The sequence below is a fragment of the Gasterosteus aculeatus genome, chromosome X (assembly GCF_964276395.1).
Source record: "Gasterosteus aculeatus chromosome X, fGasAcu3.hap1.1, whole genome shotgun sequence".
In the NCBI taxonomy this organism is placed as follows: Eukaryota; Metazoa; Chordata; class Actinopteri; order Perciformes; family Gasterosteidae; genus Gasterosteus; species Gasterosteus aculeatus.
The window spans coordinates 6020136-6047992 of record NC_135698.1 but is presented as its reverse complement, the minus strand read 5'-3'; the positions used below and the strand labels follow the sequence as shown (position 1 = coordinate 6047992).

The 27857-nt window shown below is 44.2% G+C and overlaps 2 protein-coding genes across 3 annotated transcripts; both read right to left on the bottom strand.

Moving 5' to 3' along the window:
• Nucleotides 1-1354: 1354 nt before the first annotated feature.
• LOC120809063 (nuclear pore complex protein Nup93) lies at nt 1355-23924 on the bottom strand. Of its 2 annotated transcripts, XM_040162621.2 has the most exons (22): nt 23657-23924; nt 22126-22308; nt 21678-21795; nt 14393-14455; nt 12841-12969; nt 12077-12151; nt 11173-11265; nt 10898-11037; nt 10670-10802; nt 10266-10423; nt 10004-10169; nt 9771-9864; nt 5716-5907; nt 5485-5611; nt 5240-5312; nt 4876-4920; nt 3394-3510; nt 3135-3253; nt 2937-3054; nt 2205-2288; nt 2003-2131; nt 1355-1740 (listed from the first exon to the last, which is right to left on the bottom strand). In XM_040162621.2, exons 2-22 carry the CDS (start codon nt 22302-22304, stop codon nt 1630-1632), a joined length of 2463 nt encoding a protein of 820 aa, XP_040018555.2. In that variant the 5' UTR covers nt 22305-22308; nt 23657-23924; the 3' UTR covers nt 1355-1629. The 2 variants fall into 2 exon arrangements, with proteins under 2 accessions (XP_040018555.2, XP_040018556.2); XM_040162622.2 differs by lacking the exons at nt 21678-21795; nt 22126-22308; nt 23657-23924 and adding an exon at nt 17954-18261.
• A 1908-nt stretch (nt 23925-25832) lies between these two features.
• LOC120809467 (metallothionein B) lies at nt 25833-27027 on the bottom strand. Its single transcript, XM_040163287.2, has 3 exons — nt 26658-27027; nt 26485-26550; nt 25833-26060 (listed from the first exon to the last, which is right to left on the bottom strand). The coding sequence occupies exons 1-3, from the start codon at nt 26680-26682 to the stop codon at nt 25969-25971; spliced, it is 183 nt and encodes a 60-aa protein (XP_040019221.1). The 5' UTR covers nt 26683-27027; the 3' UTR covers nt 25833-25968.
• Between the last annotated feature and the right edge of the window lie 830 nt (nt 27028-27857).

Sequence of the window (27857 nt, the reverse complement as noted above, 5' to 3'; positions counted from 1 at the left end):
AGCCGGGTTATAGGAGGTGTCTGTCATCGGCCTGATTCACAACACCAGCTGCAGCACACACACCTGAGAGGCCGGTCTTCTGCTGCTGGATGTGTGGAAACACACAAAAACACATGGCAGGTTGTACTAAAACCCTAAGAAGAGAAGAGCTGAAGTCAGGACTCTATGCAGCAGCCTTTGCGCTCTCAAACGTGACGGGTTGGACAGCTACTCTGATGTCATCCGTACGGCAGGTGATTTCCAGATCGTCCGGCGGACGGAGTGCAGGAGCAGCACCGGTGCGTCCCCGCTCACCACCCCGGGCAGAAGGACAGCATGGGCCCCGTAGTACTTGGCTCAGCTTTGTCTCATACATATCAACTTGGATATGAAGAGGAGCCAAGACAGAATGAGCCGCCATCTGCGTTCTCTCAGGCCAGAGAGTGTTGGCCACCCATTCAACAGAGGGGATGACGGGTGATGGGATCCTTTTTTTTTTTTTGCATGTGGCTTAAAAGCATCAACACGAGTTAGTTTTTTCTGCTAAACGTACCAGCAGGCCGGCGCCTAATGCTTTTGTGTCGTTGTTACTATGGCGTTCCGGATGGTTGCTATGGCGTCTCCCTGTGGTTGCTGAAGTGTTATAGTGGGCAACACCATCCGAGACGCCGTGATGAGGCTTTATACTTTGGGAAATCCCGGTTAAAGATGAAATTGCTGAAACAGCAGGGACCTGATTTAAGTGGAGCGCAATGATGAGCACTTGAACCATTAAGTCAAAAAGCAATCACATCGGAGTGTGTGTGTGTGAGCATTTGCATAGTTTTCAACAGGAAAAACATGTAGCGTCAAAACAGAAACTTCAGCATTATATTAACTCAGTGTCTAAAATGTCTATTCCAGTTACCCCGGAAACCCCCCTTCTGATACTGCGACAAAGCAGAAATATCCCTCCAGTCCGCCTCAAGCCAACCAACCATCTGCCAGAGGACGGGACAGAGACACGGCAGCGCAGCCTGTGAGGACAATGCGGCGTCTGTCTGCGACACTTAGGACCAAGAATGGTAACTTGCTCATAAAGGGAGATGAAATGTTTGAAACTGGACAATCACCACTTTCCTCTGAGGGCTCAGTCAGTCTGCAGTATATGTTAAATTAAGCCCAATTTTGATTCATCATTGTTTGTTATAAACTCAAGTTCAAAAAGGTAAATTCATTGAACAGTATTGGTTGTCTTGTCTCATTTTGCAAACGAAAAATTGAGAAAACTGACTGTTTTCACAGTAATTGTTGCACGTGCAGAGCAATCATGATTTTAAAAAAGTGAGGCTAGATGGGTAAAAAGTGAAATGGACATGTAGAAAATAAAGGCAACTGAAAAGCATACTTATTTTTTATTCCAAATCATCAAAAGAGACAAATACCAAACAAAAATGAAAAAAGAGACTACTGACAACAAAGAGGAACTCAAATGGATGACGCAAGACGATGTATCTGATAAAACAACGACAAATATTGTATTCTATAAAACAGAAATGGTCGACAAGAGGGTTTGTATGAATACGATTGGTGGAAGTCTTGTATAGCCAAAAGGTTTCTGCTTGTCGCTCTCTGTCCGTGTGTGCGTGCGTGCGTGCGCGCGTGTGTGTGTCAGTTCATCAGTAATTCCATTTGCACCAGTCTTGCGTTGGTGTCTCCGGCCATGTTGTAGGGAATCATACCAGCAAAGGTGATCAGGGCTCTGGCCTGACTGCGGAGTTGCTGTTCACAGAACAAAAAGAAAAGAGGAAGCAGAAGAAATGTACAAAGAAATTAAAACACTGTAATAAGAAACTTCTTCCGTACATCTCATTAGACGCTGTCCGCATATTAATGGAAATACGTGGCAGTAGACATTTTCTCCTACAGACAGTAGGTTTTGCGAGTGTCCGTTACGGACTTAGTCTCCAAAGGTTTCATCCCGCCACAACAATTTGCAATGCCTCCCTTTGTCCCTCTGCTCGACCAGAGCCCTTCTTCTCACCATGTCCCTGTCCTCTACGGTCCTCTGGGGTCGTCCCGGCGTGCCCGCTGGCGCCGCCTTCAGGCGCTTGTGCTGAGTGAGGAGGATGTTCATGGTGGCCAACAGCACTTCGGACAGGTTGTGGCGCACCTGGAGACACAGAGAGCACTTTAAGAACCGAGCGAAAGAACAACGCTGTTTGTTGTGAGACAAAGTCTCCCACCTCGTCACTGAAGTTCCTAAAAGCAGCCACTCTCTCCTCCACGCTGTCCTGACTGAGAGGAAGGAGCTTCAGACGCTCCATCACCTGGTGGAGAAGCATAAAGAGGAATGTCATGAACAGAGGCGATTGGATTCACTGCTGAGACGGACAGATGATGCGATATAAAAAAGGAGCATAGCGTCGAACACACAAGCGTACCGTATTTTCCGCACTATACGGCGCACCGGACTAAAAGGCGCACCTTCAATGAATGACCTATTTTAGAACATTTTTCATACATAGGTCACACCGGATTATAAGACGCATAAGGGCGGAATAACTAGTTTGTGAAAGAGAGAAACACAAATATCCGACGAAGCAAAATCCCAGACGTTTTTGGAATCCCTGCCGGACGCATTTTTTAGGTCTCACAAAGAGGACATGTCTGGGGAAAAGAGGACGTCTGGTCACCCTAACTGTAAGTAAGCACAGTATCGGTGGTTACTGACTATGGTAGCCGTAATGCTGCAAGCCGTGCGGCTTTGTAGTTTACCAGTCGTACCGAAACATATTATTATTGGTTTTTCATACTGAAACATTTTGACAGAGCGCCTTGAGCGCCGTGTACAACCAGTGAGGATCAACCAATTGATCCATATATAAGGCGCTCCGGATTATAAGACGCACTGTCGTTTTTTGAGAAAATTAAAGGCTTTTAAGTGCGCCTTATAGTGCGGAAAATAAGGTACTCACGTCGTAGGCTCTGTCCACGTGACCTGCGTGGTACTCGTCAAAGAAGGTGGTCAGGTCCAGCAGCAGGTAGAAAGTACTATCGATGGACTTGTCTCCTGCGACGCCCTGAGAACGATACCTGCGGCGGAAAGAGGGAATGATGCGTTTCATTTGTTTGGCTTCGAATTTGACTCAGAGTGCACGGCGCGTGCGTCCTACCTCTCGGCGATGGCCACTGCGGTGTTCTTTAGCCTCTCCTTGTTGGACTGAGGGGCGCTGACCTGAGCAACGACTGGACTCAGCAGCCTGTTCATCAGCTCCAACACCTTATCTGGGTTCTAGATAGAAACAAATGGAAAAACAGACGGTCAGACGACTCGGAAAACAAAAAAGAAACGTCCGCACGTGGCGGCAGCAGCTTTGCAGAAACTTTTGGTTCGGTCCACGCAGGGAGAGACGCACGGACCGCTCCGCTCACCTTGGCCAGTTCGAAGAGTTTGACCGCCTCTTCAAACAAGCCCTTGTTCTCGGCCTCCAGAGCCACTTTACTGATGATGGCTCTGGTGTCCCCGGCGAACTTATCTATGACTCCAGGCTGCAGGGAGGAGGAGAGAAGAACCGAGTGAGACTGGGAGTACTGAGGTTCTGCTAGCTAAGCAGATGGAACCGTGCTTGAGTGGTTGGTTTGCTTCCAGCAACCAGAACACGAGATCAAACTAAAGCAAAGCAAGCCAGTTTAGAACAATCTGATAAAAGTCAATTTAGATGAGGATTCTTTTCTTCGTTACATCTGACATCCGATAGCTGCGCCGGAACAGCTTGTTTAAATTCAATAACTAATCAAGGTCTTTAACGGTCGCGATAACTTGCTCTTGAGTGATGATATTTTGAAAATTACCAGATTTGACCTATAAAGGTCGTACTATACGGGTCGTTGTGGCGCAGGGGTTAGAGAAGGTGTGCTGGGAAGCACAAGGTTGTTGGTTCGATTCCAGGCTGCCCCATGTTCCATGTCGAAGTGTCCCTGAGCAAGACACCTACCCCTAATTGCTCCCCAGGCAAAAATGTGAAAAAAGCCATGGGGTTAAAGTGTAATGTAAGTCGCTTTGGATAAAAGCGTCTGCTAAATGACCTGTAATGTAATGTAATGTAATAAAGAACATCCATAAATATGCTCTATTAAAATGTTCAACCAATTTTAAACATGAGCAAAATCTAATTCCTTAGAAAAATTTCAACATGTTTTTTTAAACAAATTGTTGTTGTTAAACCTTCACAGCTCAGAGATGTTTAATATCAAAGTGCTTCTTTTGCTAAACACGGTATCTGACTTAATTGGTCTGCTTATCGATCTGATTGATCACACGTCACAGTAGTTTCAAGTACACGATACATGACCGTTAGATCGCTCTAAGGCATAAACATATGGAACGGTCTCAAGTCAGATGTCTGTCGATGGAATGCACAACATTAAGGACGTTGCCTCAACAATGATTCAATCCAGCAAACAACGATCTTACAATCACTTGCTGTTAAATATAACGTCACCTAAAAGGTCTATTGGTGTAGAGGACTAGAAAGTTCCATTTAGCATCCAATTCACTCGCATCCTATTGCCTGATTCATTAATAGGTAGTTATCAGATTCATAAATAAGTTAACCAGTGTGTTTGTCATCGGGTGGAAGGAAACATACAAAATAAAATACTGTGAAAACACCTCATTTCTTTGTAGAGTTCTGCAGGCATGGTGAGCAATGTGAAGAACATTTGAAAGCAAAAGCTTTAAAGAAACATCGTGAAGATCTTTTGGATCCATGACAGCAGAACAAAGTGCCGCTGAACGTCAAAGAGTCAGAAGAGGAGCAACGGACAAAGAACGTGGAGCAGAGAGAAGTCGATGATGAAAGAAACACGGATCAGACGAGATGGAGAGACACAGACCAAAGACACTCTGCGTACCTTCCTACTGCCGTCCTTCTCTAGTCTCCCCAACAGCATGTCAAACTGTGAACAAGAAACATACCAAGTACCGACCTTAGAAATCACATTATTTTTACTTACTTTGGTTTTGTTCAGTCTTAAAAAATGATCAAAAGGTCTCTTCAAACCTCTGTTATTATAGATGTTATTATCTCCAAATCTAAAAAAAAAGTCCAAACAGGGTTCTACAGTGTTAAAAATTTGAATTATTGTATGTTTTTTGAAAATATTGAAATATAAAAAAAATGAATCAATAAAAAAATCTATTCATTGGCTTAATTCAACCGTTTCACAAGTCTAGACGCATTGGACGAGCTGCTCTCTGTAAACGTGGGTCACTCACCTCACGACTCTCAATCACGAGTTCACTGACACAACGCATGAACATGTTTTCTCCCTGGCTGTCTTTCTCGTTGCTGCGGGACAAACAAATGGAGGAGGAATTAGAAACGGAGGCGTTGCGGTGAACATCGGTGGACCAGAACAAAAGCTGAATTCATGACATCTGTCCCTCACACACTGTTTGGTAAATGTCCATAATCTCCCAGTAGGCGGCGTTCACCTGACTGTTGGACTGAGGTCACTCACCGTAGGAAGTAGAAGTACTGCAGGGCTTCCCGTGGATCGGTGGACTCAAACTTGCGAGTGTAGAGCATGAGCAGGCGGATGAAGTTGAGGCGGCGTACCATGGGGGGGTCGCCGGGCTCCTGGCTCACTACGGACAACAGGTCAACGCATTTGGTTTCACTCACGCGCTCTTTCGAATTCGCTCTACAAAGTAAAAAGAAAAGGGGGGGGGGGGGGGGGGGTCACACTCACACAGCTGGGCGCTTTGTCCCGACGACTTCAGCAACAGCTGCAGCTCGTACAGGACCAACGCCACGTGCACCGCGTGGCTCCGGAGTCGCTCCACGCGAAACAAGAACGCCACCGCCGCCTCAAACTGAGCCGTCAGGAACAGCACCTGGAAATACAGGAAGGGCTGCTGGCTCGCTGAGAAGTGGGACTCTCCTGCAGGACGGCAGATGAGAGGGAGGCAGTTGGTTCCGATGAGTCAAAGTATCTCTGCCTCAATTAAACCAGCACATTATTTCAATGTCAGATGCGTTTCGGCACATTTTATTCTTGAGAGTCGTTTGTAACTGTTTGTACTCTGGTAGTAACCAATTTGTTTATTCAGATGACTAACTTAAAGAAAAAAGAAATAGCAGCATTGAAAAATGACAACGTGAGGCGACAGAGCGGACATTGGTCTGATTCAGTGATGACGTTGTCGTGACAGTTCAGCCGAGAAGCCTCCGCTGAGGAGGAACCAAGGGCAGTAGGAAAGGAAACAGGAAAATGACTTGCTAACAAAAGCAAATCCAGCAGAACCAAGCAGTTGAAGTGAGGCATAAGACGACAGAGTGCATCCGTTATGGAAGGACCTGTCAATGAAGATCCCGGTCTAATCCAGGGAAACGAATTGATTGAATGTCCTGTGTGGGTTTTTCAGCGCTTACCTGCGGTCGTTATGTACTTAAATGTATTAAGTGAGAATCATCATTTGGGAGGACAGGTGAACTCGTGCTCTACATGTGCCAAGTTAACTTTTGGCAGTCGCTATGGCAACAAACATGCAGGGATTTGAAAATAGGCCGTCAAGTGCAGGTATTTAGTCATCAAGTTTACTTTTTTAATTATAATCCTTAATCCTCTAGCTGGCTGAGGAGAACAGGGTGGACCACGTCAGCAATTTCTCAGCCTTATCTCAGACTGACAGCACTTCAGTTCAAAAAGGGAAAGCGTATGAGAGAGGAAGAGAGCGATGAAGAGGAAGAACAGGACGAAGGCAAGATAAGAGCGGGTGGTGGTGGTGGCTGCAGCAAATTATACAAACAAGAAATGACACATGACACAGGAACACATGGAAGGAGTGAAACGGGGATGTAAATCGGTGGGAGGAAAGGAGAGGAAACTGCAGTGCGGGTGTGAGGAGAAACAGGGATAAAGGATGAAAGGAGGAGAGGACGCAGCGAGCAGAGGAGAGGAACAGACGGGGCTTCGCGCCCTGCTGTGAAGCAAGATGGAGTTCCGCGAGGAACGCGGAGCCAGACAAACGGAGAAGCAGAGCAGCTTGAGAGAGAACAGAATGTGGCCTCGGGCTGTACTTCCCAATGAGCGGGGGGGGGGGGGGGGGGTTGGGGGCTGAGGGTACCCATTGAGAAGATCGGCCCGTTTTGAAGACAACTCAAAAAAGTGCCCTCTCAATCTGTGGGAGGAAAAGGCCCAGTGCCCTCATGCTCCCATTTTGATTTATTCTTGGACTGTCGGGGCTTGTGGCTGTTTGGGGGCCTCATCAGTCAGAGGGCATTTCAGCAGCTGGGGGGCCGCTTCTGACAATTGTTTCGATTAGAGTGAAGCTTTTTGCCTCGCTGAGTGCGTTACGTTTTAACACTCTTACTCCAAGCTAGCTGAAACAACTTCCAAACCAAAAAGGGCCAAAAGTCAGTTTTTACCAAAATTGACATACTGGATTAATTAAGAAGTGTATGGCGTTATATTTGTGCCACAATCCTGAGCGCGTAATTGTAAATTTTGAGCACAGAGAACTATGTTGTAGCAAAGAAAAACATCCCGTGCGCGCAGTTTACTCAGGTGCCCTCGCCACAAACTGGTTTTCTGCGCGCAGGCAGCCGTTGCTGCGCTCTCTCTCTCCACCTCTTCACGCTGCGCTCGCTCGACGTTTCACTCACGCGCTCGCTCGACTTGCAGCAGCGTTACATTTGTGCCACAAAACCAACCAATCAGAGAATTAAAGAAGGTCAATTGTGATTGGCTGTTGGTCTCCAATCACAACGCTAGTAGAACTACCTACAGCATCGCGGAAGCTCAGCGAGTTGTTGAAGTTTGCAGCATTTGTGCTAAATGCTAATGGCCTGGATTAAAACACTTGCTGTTCTCATCATTTGCTTCGGTCATGTCTGATGGTCGCTAGCCGGACTTCTAATATCACTCGTTTTCGTCTTCTTTAGGTTGTGATTGGAGACCAACAGCCAATCACAATGGACCTTCTTTAATTCTCTGATTGGTTGGTTTTGTGGCACAAATGTAACGCTGCTGCAAGTCGAGCGAGCGCGTGAGTGAACCGTCGAGCGAGCGCAGCGTGAAGAGGTGGAGCGACCGCAGCAACGGCTGCCTGCGCGCAGAAAACCAGTTTGTGGAGACGGCACCTGAGTAAACTGCGCGCACGGGATGTTTTTCTTTGCTACAACATAGTTCTCTGTGCTCAAAACTTAAAATTACGCGCTCAGGATTGTGGCACAAATATAACGCCATAGAAGTGAGGAGATTTATTTCTTTGCCGAGCCAAAAGGAAATTAATAAAAACGGAAAATGAAAGACTGTCATATATGAGAGTCTCAAAATCCTTGTTGTATGCATTTCCTTATAATAAGTGATTCTGCTAATCGGTGCGTCGGTGATCGCTGCAAAATGTGTTACCTGATACACTTCTGTTCAAGAAACTACCAAAGAGGACGTTCAGGAGTTCTTTTCCCGATTTTACGTCTCTGGACAGATTTTTTTTTTGTCACTGATTATATTGTTGTGTATTTTGTATTAACACAACACAACGATTTCCAAAAGTGTGCCTCTTGTCCTCTCTTGTGAAATTAATTGTTTTCTTGAAGAGCAGTCAGGCTGCACAGTGCGGCGCAGCCGGGGGGAGTAGCGGGCGAATGAGAGTTTAAGCTGCAGCATTTGATAAAGCCGGAGGGAGATAAGGGCGTAGTCGAGTTCTCTGGACAGGCAGCAGTTGACTGGCAGCTGTAGTTCTTTAAAACAAGGAACTCCCCGTGCAGAAACATAAGCACAAAAGATGAGAAACCGCGTTGCTATTTCTACATTTGCCAGTTTGAATCGAATGCACTTTTGCTCCTTCTAACACAAGTCATACTGTCCACAGAAACGGCTGCTGAGGCTCATGGGTATTGTAGTGTTCAAAGCTGTTTGACAGATAAGCCATAGAAGTGTACTTTAGTCTAGTTAAATTATCCATGCACCACTTTTGCTTCCAGACTCTCAAGTTGCCGAGCAAATCTGTTTGCTCATTTTTTTCGTTGTTAATGTAATGTTAATGTATGTGCATTCACAGATCTTTTGTCTGCGGCATCTTTTGGAGGATAGAGGTTAAAGAGAAGAGAACAACAAGGCAAAGAAAACCACGGCAGGAATTAATGAGCACAGTTTAGAACAGTGATTCTCAACTGGTGGGTCGCGGGCCTTTGCCTGGGAAAATTAATATTAGAATAAAAAAATAAAAAAATAAAAAATTCATCCTGTGATTTTATTTTGAAGGGACTTTCTTTAATGCACCGGAGTGATTGGAGGACGACCGTGCTCCCCACTCACCCACAGTCGCCCACACACGCCCCGTCATTTGTGTCTTTTTTCGACTATTTTGTTTGTGCATGAAAGCTGTTGAGTTTGTTCGAAATGGCTGAAGATTCTTAATTGTTATGTATGTTGGAATACCTCGTGTCCTTAAGATACACTTTGGGGTTTTTTAGCTAATTGACTGTAAAAGGGAATAGTTCCCTCTCTAGCATCGCTACCAGCTGGCTGTTTTGTTTTTGTGTTAGTATGGAGACAGAATACGTATGCTATCTCAGGTTCAAACTGCACCATATTTTCATTAAATAAATTTGAGAAGTTGAGAATGTTCCTCGATTTGGGTCGCGGCTTGTCATTAAGGGGTGATGGCGGGTCCCGGAGCCAGACCAGTTGCGAACCACTGGTTTAGAATGTAGAAATTTAAAAAAAAAAGACGAAAACAGGATGCAAATGGAGAAATGATAACGATGACTTCAGATACAGTCTTAGTCGCTCCGTACCGTAGTCCTCCAGCAGCTGTTTCTGCAGCTGCGGCAGGGTCAGTCGGTCCTGAGGAGAGCTGCTGCCGTCGTCATCAAAACACACCTGGTTCAACTGCAGGGACGACAACGCGGTACCGACTTTGTTAAACAAGTCGTGGAACTTTTAGTGACGATCAGTATCTGGGCCAGCGTTCTCCTCTGGCCACACATGTTCAAATAAACCCAGAAGAGCTTAATGAGGTGCACCGTACCTTAAGCCAGAGGTAGTCTTCAGTCTTGTCTGCCACCTCTCCGTGGTTATCGCTGATGTCACACTTCCCGATCAGGCAGTAGACGGCTCTCTTGTAAGGGTCGGCGCTGTTCCTCAGCACCCTGCGGTAGTGGAGGCGGAGCTTGTTCTCTAAAGTTGGAGAAAGGCTGAAAGGAGAAGATCCGGAGGGATAAACAATGAAACGGTTTGACCTCCTTTGACCGCCGCTCGAGTCTCATCATTCAAAGACAAGGGGAGCTCACCGTCTGTCGGGGCTGTTCATGTACTCCTGAAACCAGGTCTTAAAGTCTCCCACCTGATGCTGCACTCGGTTCACGACCTGCATGGCTGCGTTCAGGTCCCCACAGCGCAGACAGTAGTAGATCACCGCCCACACTGGGTGGCCCTCTATCTCACCATCCTGAGAGGACACACGTTTAATACAGGGCTGGAAATACTCCACTGACTCCACTGTGTCCCCATGTTGGTTTGCAAACTGGACATTAATTAAGCTCGCTCTCCAAAAACTTATTGTGTAGAGTTGCTGGTTGCAAACACCAGTGAAGATCAGGTCACAATCTGACTGTTAGTCTTGAAAGGTGCTCAAGCACGTTCTGGATATTCAGCCCTTATATTATTATTATTATTCCAAATACATGTGTGTTACCTGCATGCCAGGCAGAGGCCCCGGTAGTTTGATGTTGAGGAAGCTGCGGACTAGTTGGTACGTTCCTGGCACTCCCCCTAGTTGGGCCTGATGGAGGTTCCCAAACACCGTCACCAAGGTGTAGTTTTTATAACTAGGAGAGGAGACACAAACATCATTATCAGCCTAAATTTAAACCACTGTATCACCACTGATAACCTACGGAAAACAGCGACAAAAACAAGTCACCTGTTCTCTAGGAAGCTGAGCGCCTGGCGTACAAAAGCCATCTGCATTTCAACAGAGGTGCGACTTTTCAGAGTGTCTTTGGCCGGAACGAGCAACACATCAGTCATCTGCTTCACCATCAGCCACATGTCCGATACATTCTGCAGGGGAGAGAGGGGCCCGCAGCCGGTTACTTGAGGAACAGGGGGCATGTCCTCTGGCAGAGTAGAAGTAAGCGGTGTCTTTGTAGAGGACAAGATATTTAGGTCTGAAAAACAACACTTTACACAGATTACCTTGTCGTCCAGGCTCTCTGCGACTGAAGCACACAAGTCTCCCAGATTCGGCTGAATGTGACCATTCACAATCTTCTCATTGAAAACGTAAATCTGGAGGAGGAAGACGTGGTTATAATAATGGAGAGGAAAAAAAATTGACAGGTTTTCCGGTTAAACGAGAAAATAAGTCACTTTTTGATGTTTTTAAAAAAAATCGGCGTACAGCTCCATCCGTAACTTCAAAAGGTAAAAGACGATATTAAGGCCATCGAGTGAAATGGTTCACGACAAAAAACAAGAAGAAAAGAATCAAAATGTTCAGAAGGTCATCGAAGAGTATTAAAAAAACGAGACAAATGACGCCGCATGCAATGTGTCGACACATCGTCAGAGGAAAAGAAATAGTGCGTCATGCAGCAGAGACAGAGACAGAAGGTCAGACGGGATGATGAGGGAGGAGGGACGGGGGAGACACACAGACACAGGGTGGGGGAGAGAATTACCCAGAGTCCCCTTCGACCGCCCAATCAATCGATACGTTTGATCTCTGGCTGTGACCCAATTTTAACTGAACTAGCAGAGGGAACCACAAACACGTATTCAATTCAACTAGAGCGGATTAAATATTTAAATAAGTTATTTTATTTATCGTGTGAACATTTCTCTGTTCTACAGCAAAATGATTTAATAGTTGAATGCTCATATCTATTAATATATAAATGGTGACATGTTTTTTTGTTGATTCACACATTTTGTTGAAACGCATCACATATTTAGTCAAACAATAGCCTTGTAATTGTAAAAAAAAAAAAAAAATTTAAAAGAGTGCCTCTGAGTTTTCTTGGGATGTTTTTCTCTCCATTAGTCTTCATCCAAAGACTATTCCATGTTCAACAAATAGATCCTTCTGACATCAACTCACCTGCCGTCCGTAGGCGACCTCCACGCTGTCCAGAGCGCTTCTTCCTGCAGCTGGTACTTGACTCACAAAGCTCGGCTACAATAAAAAGAGAGGCAGCAGATTGCTTGATAAATACGCTGCACAAGAAGCTTTCTTAATGAACTCTGATAAGAAACTGTTAATCTCATCTAATGTGTCGGCATCTTAACTGACTCTTTCTTCATGCTTAATATTCTGCATTTTAAAGACCGTATTCAGGGCCTGTTGCCCCAGTGCATGATGGGATTGGTTTCAGCGGGATGAAAAGGATGTTACGTTATTCAGAAGCAAGATAAAAATAGTATCTATGAATCTCAGACGACATTGCTCGAGTTTGTTTAGATGAATGGGTAACTTTCTTTTAAGTACACATATTTGGCCCAGGAAGTTAATATAGATGTGAATAAATGAATTTCAAACAAAATTACACTGCCGCTCAATGATTGTTGCACAGAATATCTGCACATTAATATACTAACATAGCAATCTTCCACACGGTTCACAACTTAAGTCACTAAAACATGGTCACTTATATTTGCACCATGTTGTAGTTTGATTGTAAAATACAAGAAAGTAATAAATTCAATCTTCAATAAATTCAACTTCAAAAGTAAAATATCTTCTTTTAACTAGGAATCAGCTTAAACAGCGCCCCCATGAGGTAAAGAGAGCACGTCTCAGCAAGCAGAGTTTCTGTCTCTCTCTCTGCGGCGAAGACATTGTCCCAGAGTCTCAGTCTCCCGTACCTCCACATCTTGACTGAAGTCCAGCGCGTCCTCTCCTGCTCCCAGTAGCGTGTGCAGCACTCTCTGCTTCACCTGCTCCCACTGCACCAGCATGGACTCCCGGTGGTACTCCTCAGCCAACAGGAACGTCTGCAACGGGAGCACGGCAGTAAATTAACTCTTTTGTGCAGTAAATTAACGGTTTCGCACAGTAAAGCCAACGTAATGCCGTCACTTGCAGGCTAGGAGCTATTATAGCATGATACCAATTTTCCATGTGCTTAATGTCCCTTTTAACCTTTATTAGTATTGATTAGAACTATTATTGATCACACATCAGCAAACTATGTTAAAATAAATTTGCTTTCTTTTCTCAAATAAATAGTTTCCCCTCCTTGTCCTTTTCTTTTTAGATAACTGCTCTGCTCGACATACATGTGGATGATTAGGGTCTAAACTAGACATTACACACCTCAGCAGGCCCATCTCTGCTGGTTTAAAAACAAGATTTTAATCTCAGAGACATTTACCGTATTAAATACAGTGTGTATATGGCACACACACACACACACACCTGATTCAGCAACTGACCCGTCGCGATCCTCCTTTAGGACACGGTGTCGTCTATTTTAACTCTCCGCAGAGACTCAAGACGAGAAAATGGGAACGTGAGATAATTGAATCTTTCCAACCTCCAGCCAGGGAGACACATGTAGACCAGAGCAGCGTCTCCTTGGTTCACTTGTTCACTGCCTGAAGGGCGAAGTGTTTAAGTTGCCTCACTAAAGTCTGTCAAAAACTATGATGGAATCCACATATTTCAGAGCAGAAAGGAAAAGATACATTTGAGGTAATTAAAACGAGATTATACAAATAGTTTGTGGTCCACAGAACTAAACTACGTTTTAATTGTTAAACGGCCCACTCAGTAAATATCTCTTTTTACCAGCTGCCTTATAATCACATTTGAGCCATTCTCATAAAATATGCTTCAAGTAAGTTGAGTTTTTTTGTATTCGTCAAACATTTATGCCCGTTTAAATGAGATCACATTCACGTCAAGCTTCAGAGACACTTTGACTAAGCACGTCATTCAGCCAGCCAACATTTAATGTGAAACGCTACAGAAGTCGAGATGTAAATCTGCAAGAACAGCCGCTTTCTTCTTATATATAATAAGTGCATTCGAGTTTCGCTTGCCTCCTTTTCCCGTCTCTCAGGAAGAGGAGCGATAAGGGGAGCAGCAGCTAATTAAAAGGGAGGCCAATTAGCTGTGCACGTCAGGGAAGACATTTCAAACCATTCCCCCAAGGGCCACACCAGAAGGACTTCTAGACAAGGGGTTTTAACCGTCTTTATATTGTGCTGTTCACACACACAGCTGACAATTCATCCCATTGTGTTAAAACTAAATAGGAGGCAAAAACAGAACCACTGCTGTTTGTGATTGCGGAGTCTAATTATGGCATTGTATCCTTCCAGATTTATACAATTTGACCTGTGAAGAAAGACAAAAGGGCTCTGCTGCTCCGCGCTGTAGGATTCAGACCGTCGACACAGAGCAGATACTGACCCTGCGGCGAGACTCCTCGATGGCCGACAGCAAGGCGTTGTCCCGCTCGTTCTTCAGGAAGCCCTGTGGACAAAGCGGAGACGGGAGGGACAGAATGCAGGAGAATATTAGCTGCAAAATTAGGGACAAAATGAGGCGGAGATCAACTGTGCAGAGTTCTGGTTGGACGGATTAAGCTGCACCGTTATTTTCCAAAGCTGCTTCTTGAGTCGTTTTTTTTTCCACGACGTTCCTCGACATGCACAGTCAGGATTAAGGAACACACACACACACACACACACACACACACACACACACACACACACACACACACACACACACACACACACACACACACACACACACACACACACACACACACACACTTGCTTTCAGACAGCAGTCGTCCTCCATTTTGAAGTTATCTCAAGATGGCTGCCATTGAACCCACATGAACCGCTTTCCTCTGGCCCATCCTACGAAGTTTGTATTGATTTACACCAGACACACTGAAACGACTTCTTATACACATGATCTGAGGCTGTTTGGCGAGTAAGTGGTACTCCCGTAACATCTGGAGTGGTCAGAAGGGAACACGTCACCGACATCTTGCGAAAGCACCAAAATGTCGTCTATGCTGCAAGTCATCTTGTTTCATGGCGAACCCTGAAGTGGGTCACAGGCAGCGTTGCACTGTTCAAAAACAACAACACGGGTCGATTTAGAAGTGTTTTTCCTGTGAGGAGCCTTTTAAACGCAGGAAGGACGGCGGCTTCGTAGCTGCGGATGAGTCAGAAAGCTACGGGAGGAAAACAAAAAGGAGCGGGGCGTCATCGCTCTATTCAGAGGTATCGACAAAAAAAAAAAACGCCTTTCCTGTCACCGAGCTGAGGGCACGGGAACGCGTTTGCTTCTTTATTTATTGCTTCATCTGGTTTGATAGCAGAAGAACACAGAGGAGCTCAAACATTCAGTAAGTTTTACTTCTTCAGAAGAGCAAAAATTCACAAGACGTGCTGCTGTTGAGTCACCAGCGATCACACAAAAATCTAACAAAATAATAACACCAAGAAATAGCACAACCTTCTTTTACTTCAGCGGTTTGAAATAGTTAGACAGTGAATTTAACAAGTACACTTTTATGTTTCACTTCTTCTAAAAGTACTTTTAAAAGAAAAGAAGAAGAATCAATTGCTGCTGTTGAACAATACTGAGCGTGTAGATAAATATGCATTTCTTTAATATGCAAGAAAGTCACACAATTATTTCTCATAATTTACATAAAGATCCTCTTCAGTTCGTAGAAAACATCGTTATCTCACTAAGATTCCGACATTTTATTTCACTTCTGACATTGTTGCACCGTATTATTTTAGCGTCCTAAGGACGCTGGAAGCTTTCAGCTCGCGCCTGGTGATCGTTCTTTCTCTCGTCACTCAGCGTATATTTTTATTTCCTTCCTTCAACAGCCTGTCGTTGCGTTCCCCTCTCCTGCTCTTCTTCTGGAAACAATGTCGATACCAAAGCAACCGATAATGACTTCGTTGAAAGCTGATCGATGCCAGATACACGAGGCTGGAAGACCTTGAGCTCCATCTTGTCGGGTGCCGGTGGGCAGCAGTTCACTAGACTCCAAACGGACCGGTAATGCGTATTTAAAATGAAGGGAAAAGCACTCCGGTCACAGAGAAGCTCTAACAGAGAAAGATAGATCGCTTTATTGAACTGGGATCGGTTCTACTGGTTTCCTGACGCAATATTAAATCTGCAGAAATCAGAGGTGACTTCAAATTTGTGAGGGCGATTTCACCTTTAAAGTTGGCATCATTCATTATTTAAATAGGTGAAACTGAAAAGGTTCAAAGGCTTCGAACAATTATAGTCTATTTGAATCAATTAAGTTTCTCTCTCATCAACACTTTCTTTCCCCGGGAGACAGGTCTATTTCTGACCACTGCAACGAGAGAGCTCAGGTCAACGCTCACTGGGGAGCTGCACTGGGAAGAGAAGAAGAAGAATAGAGGCTTGTGGGATACGTGTCCTACAGGAGCACATTGGACGGCATTAGTCTTTGGTGACGACTGACTGACACAGTTCTGCTTCATCGTTGTTATTTAGTCGACAGATTCTAGCTGCACTGCAAACAGCGTTCATGCTGCAACATTTTTTGTCCTAAATGTGAATTAATAACTAATAATAAACAGCTGTGGCAGATGTCAAAAAAGTAAAGGATCTTCTCTTTTCACAAGAAAGTCCTTTTTGCCACGAAATATTTCTAACAATAACGGGAGAACTCTTTACGACAAGACGTTACTAAACAAATAAATTGACTTTTTTTCCCCCCCTTACTGTCACAAACCTGGATGAATCGTGTCAACTTTACTAAATTAAGAGAGGATCCATCAGAAAAGGCACAACATCGTCGTCGTTAAACGTCAAAACTGCTGCCTTTAGATCTTGATTTACATGCAACGGTTGAAAGAAATTGGCACTTTATTTATTCTCACACACGGTACCCAGAATTTCCCTGACTCCGATTTGATGGATGATTGGTTCTGGTTTCAGTTAACACCAATTTAAAAATAACATTACATTCCATCATGTGGCACAACGGCACGCGTATCAGTTTCAAGCATCAATTCAGTGCGATAGGTGTACCTGAAGATGGATTTTCCCGTTGCCCCACCCCTGCATCGTGATCTGCAGCCCACTGTGAACGCCCACAGCCTGCCGGCCAGACGGCCCACGTCTCACAGCCACAAAAGAAATACAATATTGAGTGATAAATCAGGACAACATTTGTGTTAAATAACCAGGGGGGAAGAAGGTGGAATCGAGGACTAGTCTGCCTTTCATTTGAAAACATAAAATATGGAAATTAAACCATTTTTTAAAAGGATCTCTAATGAACATCCATGTCATTCCTGTAAAGTAGCTAATTCATGTGAGAGCGCGTCTTCAAATATGCACCTTCACATGCATGGGTGGATGTGCGCATTTTCCCTGCCGGCACTCACAGGCCTTCAGCCCGGTCAAGATAGTCTCTCACCACATGAAGAGAAACCAGCTACTACGATTTTTTCCACCGTTCTTGATCTATGAAATATGATTGGTCGCTAAATGGTCTCGAGGAATCAAAAGGCTACATGAGGACACAGCCAAAGAGCAGTTAAAGGGCAAATGGAGCCAGCGAGCCGTATTCTCTGTGCCAGTCATGGTGAGCGTACGAGACGGAGGCTTTCTCTCATTTGCAATGACACAACGATAGTGTGTGTGTGTGTGTGTGTGTGTGTGTGTGTGTGTGTGTGTTTGAGTGTTACGGTGTCTGAGTGACTGAGAAAACCACACCCTTCACTTTATGTGCAACATAAAACCTACACACGAAGTACTACGGCGCATACACACACGTGTGCGTCTATATACTGAAACAATCGTTGCCGTGTCCGTGCCTGACAGCGTAGCAGCAGAACCAGGGAAGAGACGGACAGATGTGCATGTACTTTGCCTGTGACAGGCAAAGCACATGCCTGTGTGTGAGTGGGTGCGCATGCATGTATGTATATGTGGATGGGCAATACTCACTCATGCTGAGCTCCTGTCAGCCTGGCGGCAAATGAGAAGACAGGATGAGGTGAGTCAAAAAAAAGAAAAGGTAGTTTTTTTTTGTTTCTCTGTCTGTGCCAAGGTATCTGCTCTTTGACAACATGGGAGACATCCGCTTGCCCCCCCCCCCCCCTCCTCTGTCTCTCCACCCCTCCCTGTTGCTGCGCCAGGGCAGCGGCGGACGCCATGGTGGGGCGTGTTCTCTGCGCCCCCGTCGAGCCGGCATGTTGTAGCCTCCCCCGTTTAAGAGCAGGGCTGCTGACTCCGGAGCACCGAGCGAAAGTGCCACATTGAGACTCACCGGAGGTGGTTTTATTGTCGGAGGGCCGTACCAACTGAGCACTCAGACGCGGGGGGGGGACACCGAAGAAGAAACTATGGATTCATATAGAATATCACTCCTACCATCAGCTGGCATCCCCCCCCCTCCCACCACCACTCTTCTCCATCCCTCCTCCACTTCATCCCAGCATCTCACAGCCTTCCGCGTCCCATTTTCCTCCCTCAATCCCTCTAATTTTCTTGTTTTATCCATCTATGCATCCGTTGTTTCTTCCCTCCCTTGCTCAGCTCAATGCAATTATAGTAATGGACCCCCTCCCAAACCCGCTTGGTTGATGGCTTCCGACATCCTGTCTGTGGAATGAGGCTAATCGTGCTTTTAAGGGTCATGTTTTGTTAATGAAGGCTTTGGGAGGCACATTTGGGGAAGTGGATGGTGGGGCCATTCCCATATGTGGGCCCACTATTACAGCACACAGAAAGCACGCATGGTTTATATTCACGGCTCTCTACTTGCAGACTTCTGCACATGACACATACTCCTTAGCCCACGTCATACAGCGCACACATGCAGCCCGACGCACGCACGCACGCACACGCGCACACACACACACAGTGAAGCTATGTCAGCGTTGTTCGTCTATCCCAGCAGATGCTCTGGGCTTAGCCAACTGCACCCGCTGAATGCATGCCATCACTGCTGAGGGGTGTGTGTGGGTGTGTGTGTGCGCGCATAGCATTGGGAGGGCAGGAGAAAAGAAAGACAAAAGGATGTTAATGGAAAGGGGAAGACGGAGGACGGAAGGAAAAGCAAAAGAGAAAAGCAGAGTGATGTGCACCGGCTGATAGAGAGAGAGAGAGAGAGAGAGAGAGCGAGAGCTGGCAGAGAAAGATGGAAACAGTGAAAAGTGAGACGAGGACACGGAGACAGAAAAAAAAAATGCAGCCGGCCGCCATTTCTCTACCAGCTCTGCTGAGCCTTCCACTTCGACGGTTTATGTGTTTTTCATTTGACCCCTGGTTACCTCCTCTTTTCCCTCGGTTTCAGCCTCTTCATATGTTAGTCATCCTGCTTTGTTTAACATTGTACACAATATTTAATGACGCATAAAACAAATACCCAAGATTGCCAAATTCCATCTAAGACGACATCGACCATGACGACGACAGACACGGAGAACATACGACGCGAATGCCAAACCTGCTAGAGCATCAAACAAGGTTTCAGGAAGGATATAAACCGTTTACTAGGTGGTGCAGACAACCGCTGCTGGAACCTAGTGTGCATCCATCTAACTCCATGTTTACACATGCATGGCCTTGAACCATACATAACGAACACAAATCTGTGAATATAATCACAGTCAATGCAAATGATCCCAAAGTCCAATAGCACTGTTGGACTGACAGGTTACACCGGAGACGTGTGTCTTTTTCTCTATGTTTTCTTGTCAAAATCATAAATGACCCACAGTAATGTGCTGCTTGTCCCCGATGGCGCAGTAGGAGATGTAGGTGTGTAATGATCATAGATGTCTGGGAACGTTCGTCCAAATCTTTTTTTTTCTCCCTTTAATCTAGTTACCTCCTTTCACATGGTATTATTTAGAATGAGACAGCATTTGCATTTTATTGGATGGCTAACATTCACTAGAACACAGTCTCTGAAAGTTGTGCCTGTTCCTTTTCAGATTTAGAATCAGAACTTGTTTTGACCAAGGAGTTAAACATCAATCCCGTAGCGAGTTGCCTTGTAATATCTCTGCTCTGTGTAGTTGGCTACTTGACGTGACTAAAACTCTCCTAGCGGGCTGTAAAGTGGAAGTGTGAAGGAGGAATCACAGTGGGCTGCATTGCTGCTCGGTGTCGATAAGAACAACAAATCAACACAAGCTGCTTGTGTTGTGCGACTTAGTGAGATTAGAGTCGCAATTGGTTACAATTTGCCACTAGGCATGGACTGCTTGCTTATCACCTTACGATCTTAATTAGAAAAACAAATGCCCAAAGTATCAGTAGCCGGCTTATTAAATGTCCACTCACCTCTGTTTTGGTCCTCCAGTCAGATGCTGAGTGACCAGCGAAGTAGAAACCGTTCGTAACAGAACACATTCCAAATATTTCTACTGGAACTTCATTTTGTATATTTTTTATACACTGTCCCGATAAGATGTCCATTGTCTTTTTTTAGGACGTCATTTGTGGTGTTTCAAGTTGTTTTAACATAAAATATTGAAACTACATATCAGTGTACATTAGTCCAGTACAAAGTTTGACATCAGAATACTCTTAAACCACGGTGAAACGTATTGTCAGGGGGAAAAGGTTTATTTCGACACTGAAAGGCTGATGAAAGGTGACGAGGCTTTTCTTTTAAAGCCTCATTATGCATTTAGTCAATGGCCGTGGTTTTAGCAGAACTAGATCTTCTTACGGTGTTCGCTGCAACGATGTTTGTTTCGGAATCAGTCCCATAAAGTATTATTGGCTACATGAAGCCGAAGAGGATGAGTTTCAGATACAATGTAACGATCTAAAAAAATATATATAACTTGCTCGAATGGAGCCATATTTTTTTTTTCCTTCTGTAACACAGCAGAGCAATAGTCTACTGAAAGACACATTACGCATTTCTTCTAAAACGAAACTTGGTAATGTACGGTCCTTGTAAACCAATGAGGCCAAAAGATCAAGAGTAGAGAGTAAATGTCTGTCTGTCTCTGTGTCTGTGTGTGTGTGTGTGTGTGGTGCCAGACGCTAAGTGCTCTTCCAATCAGTCAGTCAAAACCACCCAAGCCAGCGTACATCCGGCTGACCAAGATAAATGTGCAATGAGTAAATTCCCATCTATGTGACACCATTGTGAATATTTTTTACTTTCCAATATCCAACTCTATTTCCCTTTAAACACTTCCACTCCATTTTACTAGAAATGTGAAAAGTCTTTATCAACACGATCAAAGCGTAGCCGTGACAGTCATGTATCGTGTGTCACGTATGGAAAGGAAAAGCCTCTCAGAAATACCTTACATGAAATATATAAAAAAATATAATCAAAAAAAGCCTATAAACCCTGAAGCTTATTTTCAGCCGGGAACAATGTACTCATTGAGGTTTGCAAACTTTCATATCTTATCATCTATAACTAATTGACATTAATACCGTGACTTGAAAACACGTTGTCTTCCCTTTTAATCTTGCGAACGCAATCTCCCCGCAAGCCAATGTTCCAACAATGCAAGCTGAGCCAAAGATGGTTCCTTCCTTATTCTCTGTTGTTGTGATATCTGAACCAAGCATTCTACCAAAAAGCCCTACACCTTGGTGAGTATCTCTTTGACGAAACAAGCTATAGCACAGGTGTTATAAGACCACAAAGCGAGAACCCAGTTGGACTCATGGCCTGTGAGGCTGTTCATACCTGTATGTCAGTGTCTTTTACGGGTTCCAGGGGCTCAAAGGTGGTGGCTGCACTAAGACTTTCCAACCTTTGAGAGATGTGGAAGATGTCTAAACCTCTGGAACCGAGGAGGATTGACCTGAGAGTAGGAAAGAGAGGTGGTGAGAATTCATTAATGTAATGAAAGGATAAAACTGAGCAACAGATTGACTGTAGTTTTGCTTGACAACCACTAGAGGTCACAATAAGCTTTGATAGGATTATAGCAGTACTCCAAATCACAATCAAGAGAGCATTATATCCAATGGTTTAGTATGTCACCGCTTATAAAAATTACAACCCATTATTGGAATAAAAAAGGTGAGTGGTAAAATGAAATGACTTTATTTTACAGAAGCAGATGGATTAGATCACATCCTCTATGTGTTTTGTGAACACTATGAATAGGTGCATTGGACATATTCCTTACGCTTTCACGTCGGCAGCATCTTGCGAGGTGCGGGTCAGGGTGCGGGATCGAAGCCGCTCTCCTGCCTGCTGGATCTCCTGGAGGTTCCTCTCGACATGCGGTAGCTCCGATACTGCTTCTGTCTCAGCAGCTAGCTGCTCTGCCTGCTGCAGAAGCTCCCCGAAACCCTCTGCATCCATTCCTCTAAAGAGAGAAGAGTGTGTGAGTAAAGACAGACATTATAGTAATCAAAATAAATCTGGGAGAAAAACAGTTGGACTCAGCTTTTCTTTCTTGATTAAATTCTGTGCTGCAGCATATTTGATTAGGCATGAACTACTTGACTTTGAGCAACACTTTGAACATTTACAGGAATACTGGAGGAATATTCTTCCTTGTTTATTGTTCTATTCATAAAACAACGTAATGTTCTATTCATAAAACAACAACAAACAAAAATTACCTAAATGAATACTGAATTAACCAAAAACATTTTGTGTGCTAGGACAGATGCAACAACAGACAGACCCCTAAAATTGGAAAACTGAAGACACGGCTTAAGGCAGAAAACCCTTAAACCAAAATAAGGCATAACTAAAGACGGCCTGGCAGAGCATCAGCAAGGAGGCTACAAAGTGTCTGCTGCCGTTTGTTGGTTGCAGATTTCAAGGACTCATTGGCTGAAAAAGTGACGTTACTAACTGTAACTAATCAGCTTCATGTTCAACCTGAAAAGGGTAGCACTTTAACCATGACCACAGCTGGATTTCAGATCCTACGGTGAACAAGGAAATTGTGTAAATTGAGACAAAATAAATATAAACGCAGATGGACACACAGAAATAAAAGGACTGATTCACATTACAACAAGGGTCCCTGATTAAGACACGTTATTTGGTGCTGCTCTATATATCTGGTCCCCATCACTCTTGTGGTCAATTCTGTGCTTCACCACCTGACACACAGAAGTCATGCAAATACATTAATATTTCAGTTTGAATGACGTTTGCTCGACACTCGATTATTTCAATACGAAGGTTTCCTGTAGTAATCTGGTCGATGACTGAACCAGTATGTTACATATACACAAACTTGACCATTGCTGTAAACCATGACATGTGGAACATCTAGAACAGATGTAGAGACACGCCAAAACAAACAGAAGATACTCCGTTTATCCCGGATACAAACCGATACCACAACCCCTTTTGACAGCTGACATAAACAACATCACAACTGCTGCGCGCGCTGCGGTGGTTGTTGAGAAGTTTAGCGTTAGCACAATGCTAACACTTCGGCTAGCACTTCGCTAACACTTCGGTTAGAGAAACTCGCCTTGACAACAGCAGCACAGAGTAGTCACAACTAAGACGACAGCGTCGTGCCCCGACGGTTTGCTACACCAGTTCGCTTTGTGTCAGAACGGATGGCGCTACATAGTTAGCTAGCAAGAGGCTACATGGCTAATGCTCTCTCGCACGCTCACAACTGGTTGGATTTTTAAAATATTTTAATTCGGTCGTACGCCGTTACAGGCTGGCACGCTTCATACCTGCTGTGTGGAACTGACGTAAATACGGTCCTGTCTGTGTCCCTCGAGTGAATGTGTTCACAGTTTACTCAGTTTTGCTCAGAAGTAGTAACGTTAACGTGCAACAAGCATGCAAGTGCATTATTTGCCCCGGCACTTCTGGAGCCGATGCTGATTGGACGACAGTTGGACCGGATGTTGTTCTTCTTCTGCATTTTTCGAGACGTGATAAACCGCGTTGCTCTGCCAGCTGGGCGGGAGGACAAACAGTCCGACCACAGACTGCATGCGCACTCAACAGTGAAGTGGTTTAAGACAACTTTCTCCTGAAATTAACATCTTTTATTAGTTTGTTTCCTTTTTAATGTTAATTACAATACTATCTAAACATGTACTTGGCAAAGTTGAGATATTCAAACTGTGTTTTTGCAATACAATCGAACACGTGAACCGTTCAACCATTGTACATGTTCTGTCTTTTTGTGAGAAAAATTAACAACCCTAAAATCGGCACATAGATTCCTCATGGATCCAACCTATCAGAGCTACGGCAAATTATTCAGGTCAACATGGCACCTCTACTTTGAGCTGAACAGAACATGTGAAATAAAAGGTTTGTATAAATGCAGGTTAAAGCACAACACGTTGTATTATAGGAGTTTCATGTAATATAAGTTGGTAAATGAGTAGTCAACACCGGTGTAAAATCATCAAAACAGGTTATTTAATGTTTGGAAACAGGAGACAGAGTTGACACACATACAACTCATGCGCCAAACCTGCTCAAAGGTTTTCATCTTTGGAGCAGGAACTTATACTGCAGGTATGGCATCAAATCATGGGGATGATTACGTACGTACAGAGGACTGATTGTTTACGAGGGTAATGACAGAATGTCCCAGCGCCCCTAATCTCAGCTGACAAGATGTCTGCCAGCTGAGGGTAGCAAAAACCTTGAGTAGTACAGCCTTATTGATATCATGACACACATTATTTGTAGTTTTTCCAACAGTAGTCTTTCTTTGTCTCAGTTGAACTGATCTGCTGGCAAACATATGAAGATTAAGATTCTTGTGTCCTCATCCCAACCCTTGTTTTGTGAGGGCTAAAGATTTACACCAACACAGCTCTGCAAAATGGTGAATTTACTCTTCCATGCAGCCCAAATGTAAAGAATCGTCACTCTTCCTCAAACATGCCCAATGCAGCCTTCCACGTGCTACATCACTCCTGTGAATGAAAGTGATATGTTAATGCTGAACAAGTGATGGGCCTCCACGTGCACAACGGCTTTTTCATAACACTAATTTACTTCAGCCCTTGCTGTGGTCAAATGAGAGCAATCCACCGACTGCAGCATGAATCACAAAGTCCAGATGATTGACGAATGATGCTTCTAGGCTGTTGCTTTGTGAGAACAGCAGTCATGTGGAGCCAAAGCGCCGGTGCTGCACTTCATAGAACAAAGGACATGCAACCGTTTTCTCAGCTAAACACAAGACTCACAGCCTTGCATATATTCACTTGTTTAAACACATCTTTGACCTAAGGTCCTAAAGGCCCTGTACCTTTGAAAGCCCCACACAAGATTAAAACTGGCTTTTTCCATGTTAATGAGTTAGAACCTTTGTACAGGTATTGTTGCATCTACCTTCAAGTTAAGAAAGTGTTCTTTGCCAAGAGAGCCTACATGTTCTTCAGCCTGTGGTTTACGTTCACATAAGTGGACAGCTGCAATATATTAACCGGATAGAGAATGAAGGTTTGCCCTGCTATAAAAATTCCACACACACACTTAAGAATTACAGGTTTTAGACCGTTTTGTTCTCTCTATCCTGAACAAATAGTCCAACCAGCGCTTGTACTTTGTTTCACGATAAGGCGATAAATTCTGCGGACACTGATAAAAAAATAAATAAAAAACCAACAAGTCGTAGTTACCTCAACATGACGTTACACCAAGTGAAGGAATGTCACCTTTGCTATGTATAATCCAGACTGGAGAAATCAACCTCAACTTGATCAGATGACTTTACACGGCATCAGCACATCGGAATTTCCACACTGCTTCTCACAGTGTGACCTTGATCAGATTACTTTGCACTGCAGCAGCACCTCAGTCATACGGGAGGACTCATACCCATGTTCATTTTGTAAGTTTAAAACCCCGACACAAGCTAAACAAATACAGCACATCCATGTTATAAGATATTTATTTCAACATCGAAGAAAAGTACGAAACATAGTTATCTGTAGACATTCCCAATTAACAAGTTAATGTTGTTCAAACTGCCGCCATCTCATGTCAGAAGAGGGCTGATGCTGCAGTCTCCTCACTGACAGCAGCTGGTGTCACACGTCTTCCCTTTGCAGACGCAGCCAGAGGCGCATTTTGTGCAGCCAGTCGGGCAGCAGGGGCAGCAGCCTGGAAAAAGTCATGCATTATTCAATCAGGCAAATTTTAGATCAACTGATCTTCAATAACAATCAGATCAAAGCATGAATCAAAAAGTATATATGAAATGTAGCATGTTTAAATAGTGCAGTATGCTAGAAATACAAGGATGGATTAAGTGTTAGTTTTGTAGTGCACAGTCATGGCAATAGTGTCCCAATTGAAAGCCTCCAGCATGCAGACTGTCAGGACATCTGCAGAATGCAGGCTACTAAAAGTAAAAGGCTGTGATTTGGAATAAGCACTTCAGTACAAAAAAAAGGGTTGCAATAGAACATTTAAAAATTCGCTAGAATGTTCAACAGGATAGGATACACAAGTACATAAAGTAAATAGTGAAGTCCAATAATAACCTCCCGCCATGTACTCGATGTAACGAGCTCGCTTGACTCACTTTTCTTGCAGGTGGTGCACGAGCAGTTTGTGCACGAGCAGGATCCTCCGCAGTTGCAGGTTCCACCTGGAAAACAAACAAAATCAATCAATCAATCAAATCAATCAATCAGTCTGCTGGTGGCAAATAGCCACAGCGAACAGTAAGATGAGAAACATTGAGCGGACACTCACTCTTGGAGCAGTCGCACGGGTCCATTCTTCAGGTGCTGTCGCGTGTCTTCGTGTCGCGCTGCTGTGTCGGTGGATCAGACGAGTCTGCGTTGTGGGATCGAGAGGACGGGCGGCGGTTTTATAGCGTCCCGAGACAACAGAACCGGGTGCAGACCGAGCGCGTCACGCAGCGCGCGTGCACGCAGTAGATGATTACAAAGCGGGTTGTGCACACGACTCTATAGCACTGAGGGGCGCGTGAGGAGCCGACGATGTGTCGTGTTGTCTGAACATTACGTAATCGCCCCGCAGATGTGCGGTAGCAAATAGCGGGATTATTCCTTCTCTTAATGAGAAAATAAACTACTTTGATTTCTAAACTATGGTCACCTGTCAACCCGATCGCTTAAATGATATCCAGGTGATCCATGCCGCGGACTGCAGGGATCATTTTGGAAGCAATCAGTCTGATTGCACCTTTAGGGCCCTCTGATCAGCTGCCCGCCTCCATGAGTCAACATTCATGAGGTGCTTTGCTTTGGTCATTTATGGTTTGATGTGGGCTTGTAGAAGAAAACAGTTTACTTTCATAGAACGAAACGTTTACGGGATGATTTGGTTGTTGTAGAAGGACGCTGATCATCCAATGGCCCCATGACGTAATGTATACACGTCATACATATAAAACAAAGCATTCGTGTTTTAAGATCAAATGGGGAAACATGAAATGTACTTTAAGAAAAATTACATTATTAAAAGTACATTTAATCCAGTATATCGACAGAAAAATATGCATTTAGCAGGATTATTTCTGAAAGTATAGATCTTTAAAAAAAAATAATTGATGCTAAACCTTTAAGAAGCCTCACAATTTCCTAATAGCCCACATGTTGCTGCTGTTTTACTGTTGATGTGAAAACATTAAGGATTTCTCTTTGCTATTTGGGCATTACCCAAAAACCATGATGATGTTCATCAGGAAACTGAAGGTGAATGAAATTCAGAGGATAAGCATTTCAATAGTTACACCTGTGCTTTCTGAAAAGCCCAAATGTCTCCTGTGACTAAAGGCTGTGATGCAAGTTTCTAATCCAGTCAACAAGGCTGCAACACATTCTGTGTTTTAAATAGTGTAATTATAGAATTGTTTTTCTTCTGTGCCAGAAATACATCTGTCCTCAGACAAGTCTGCAGATGTGTCACAATAACATTCTCCTCCCA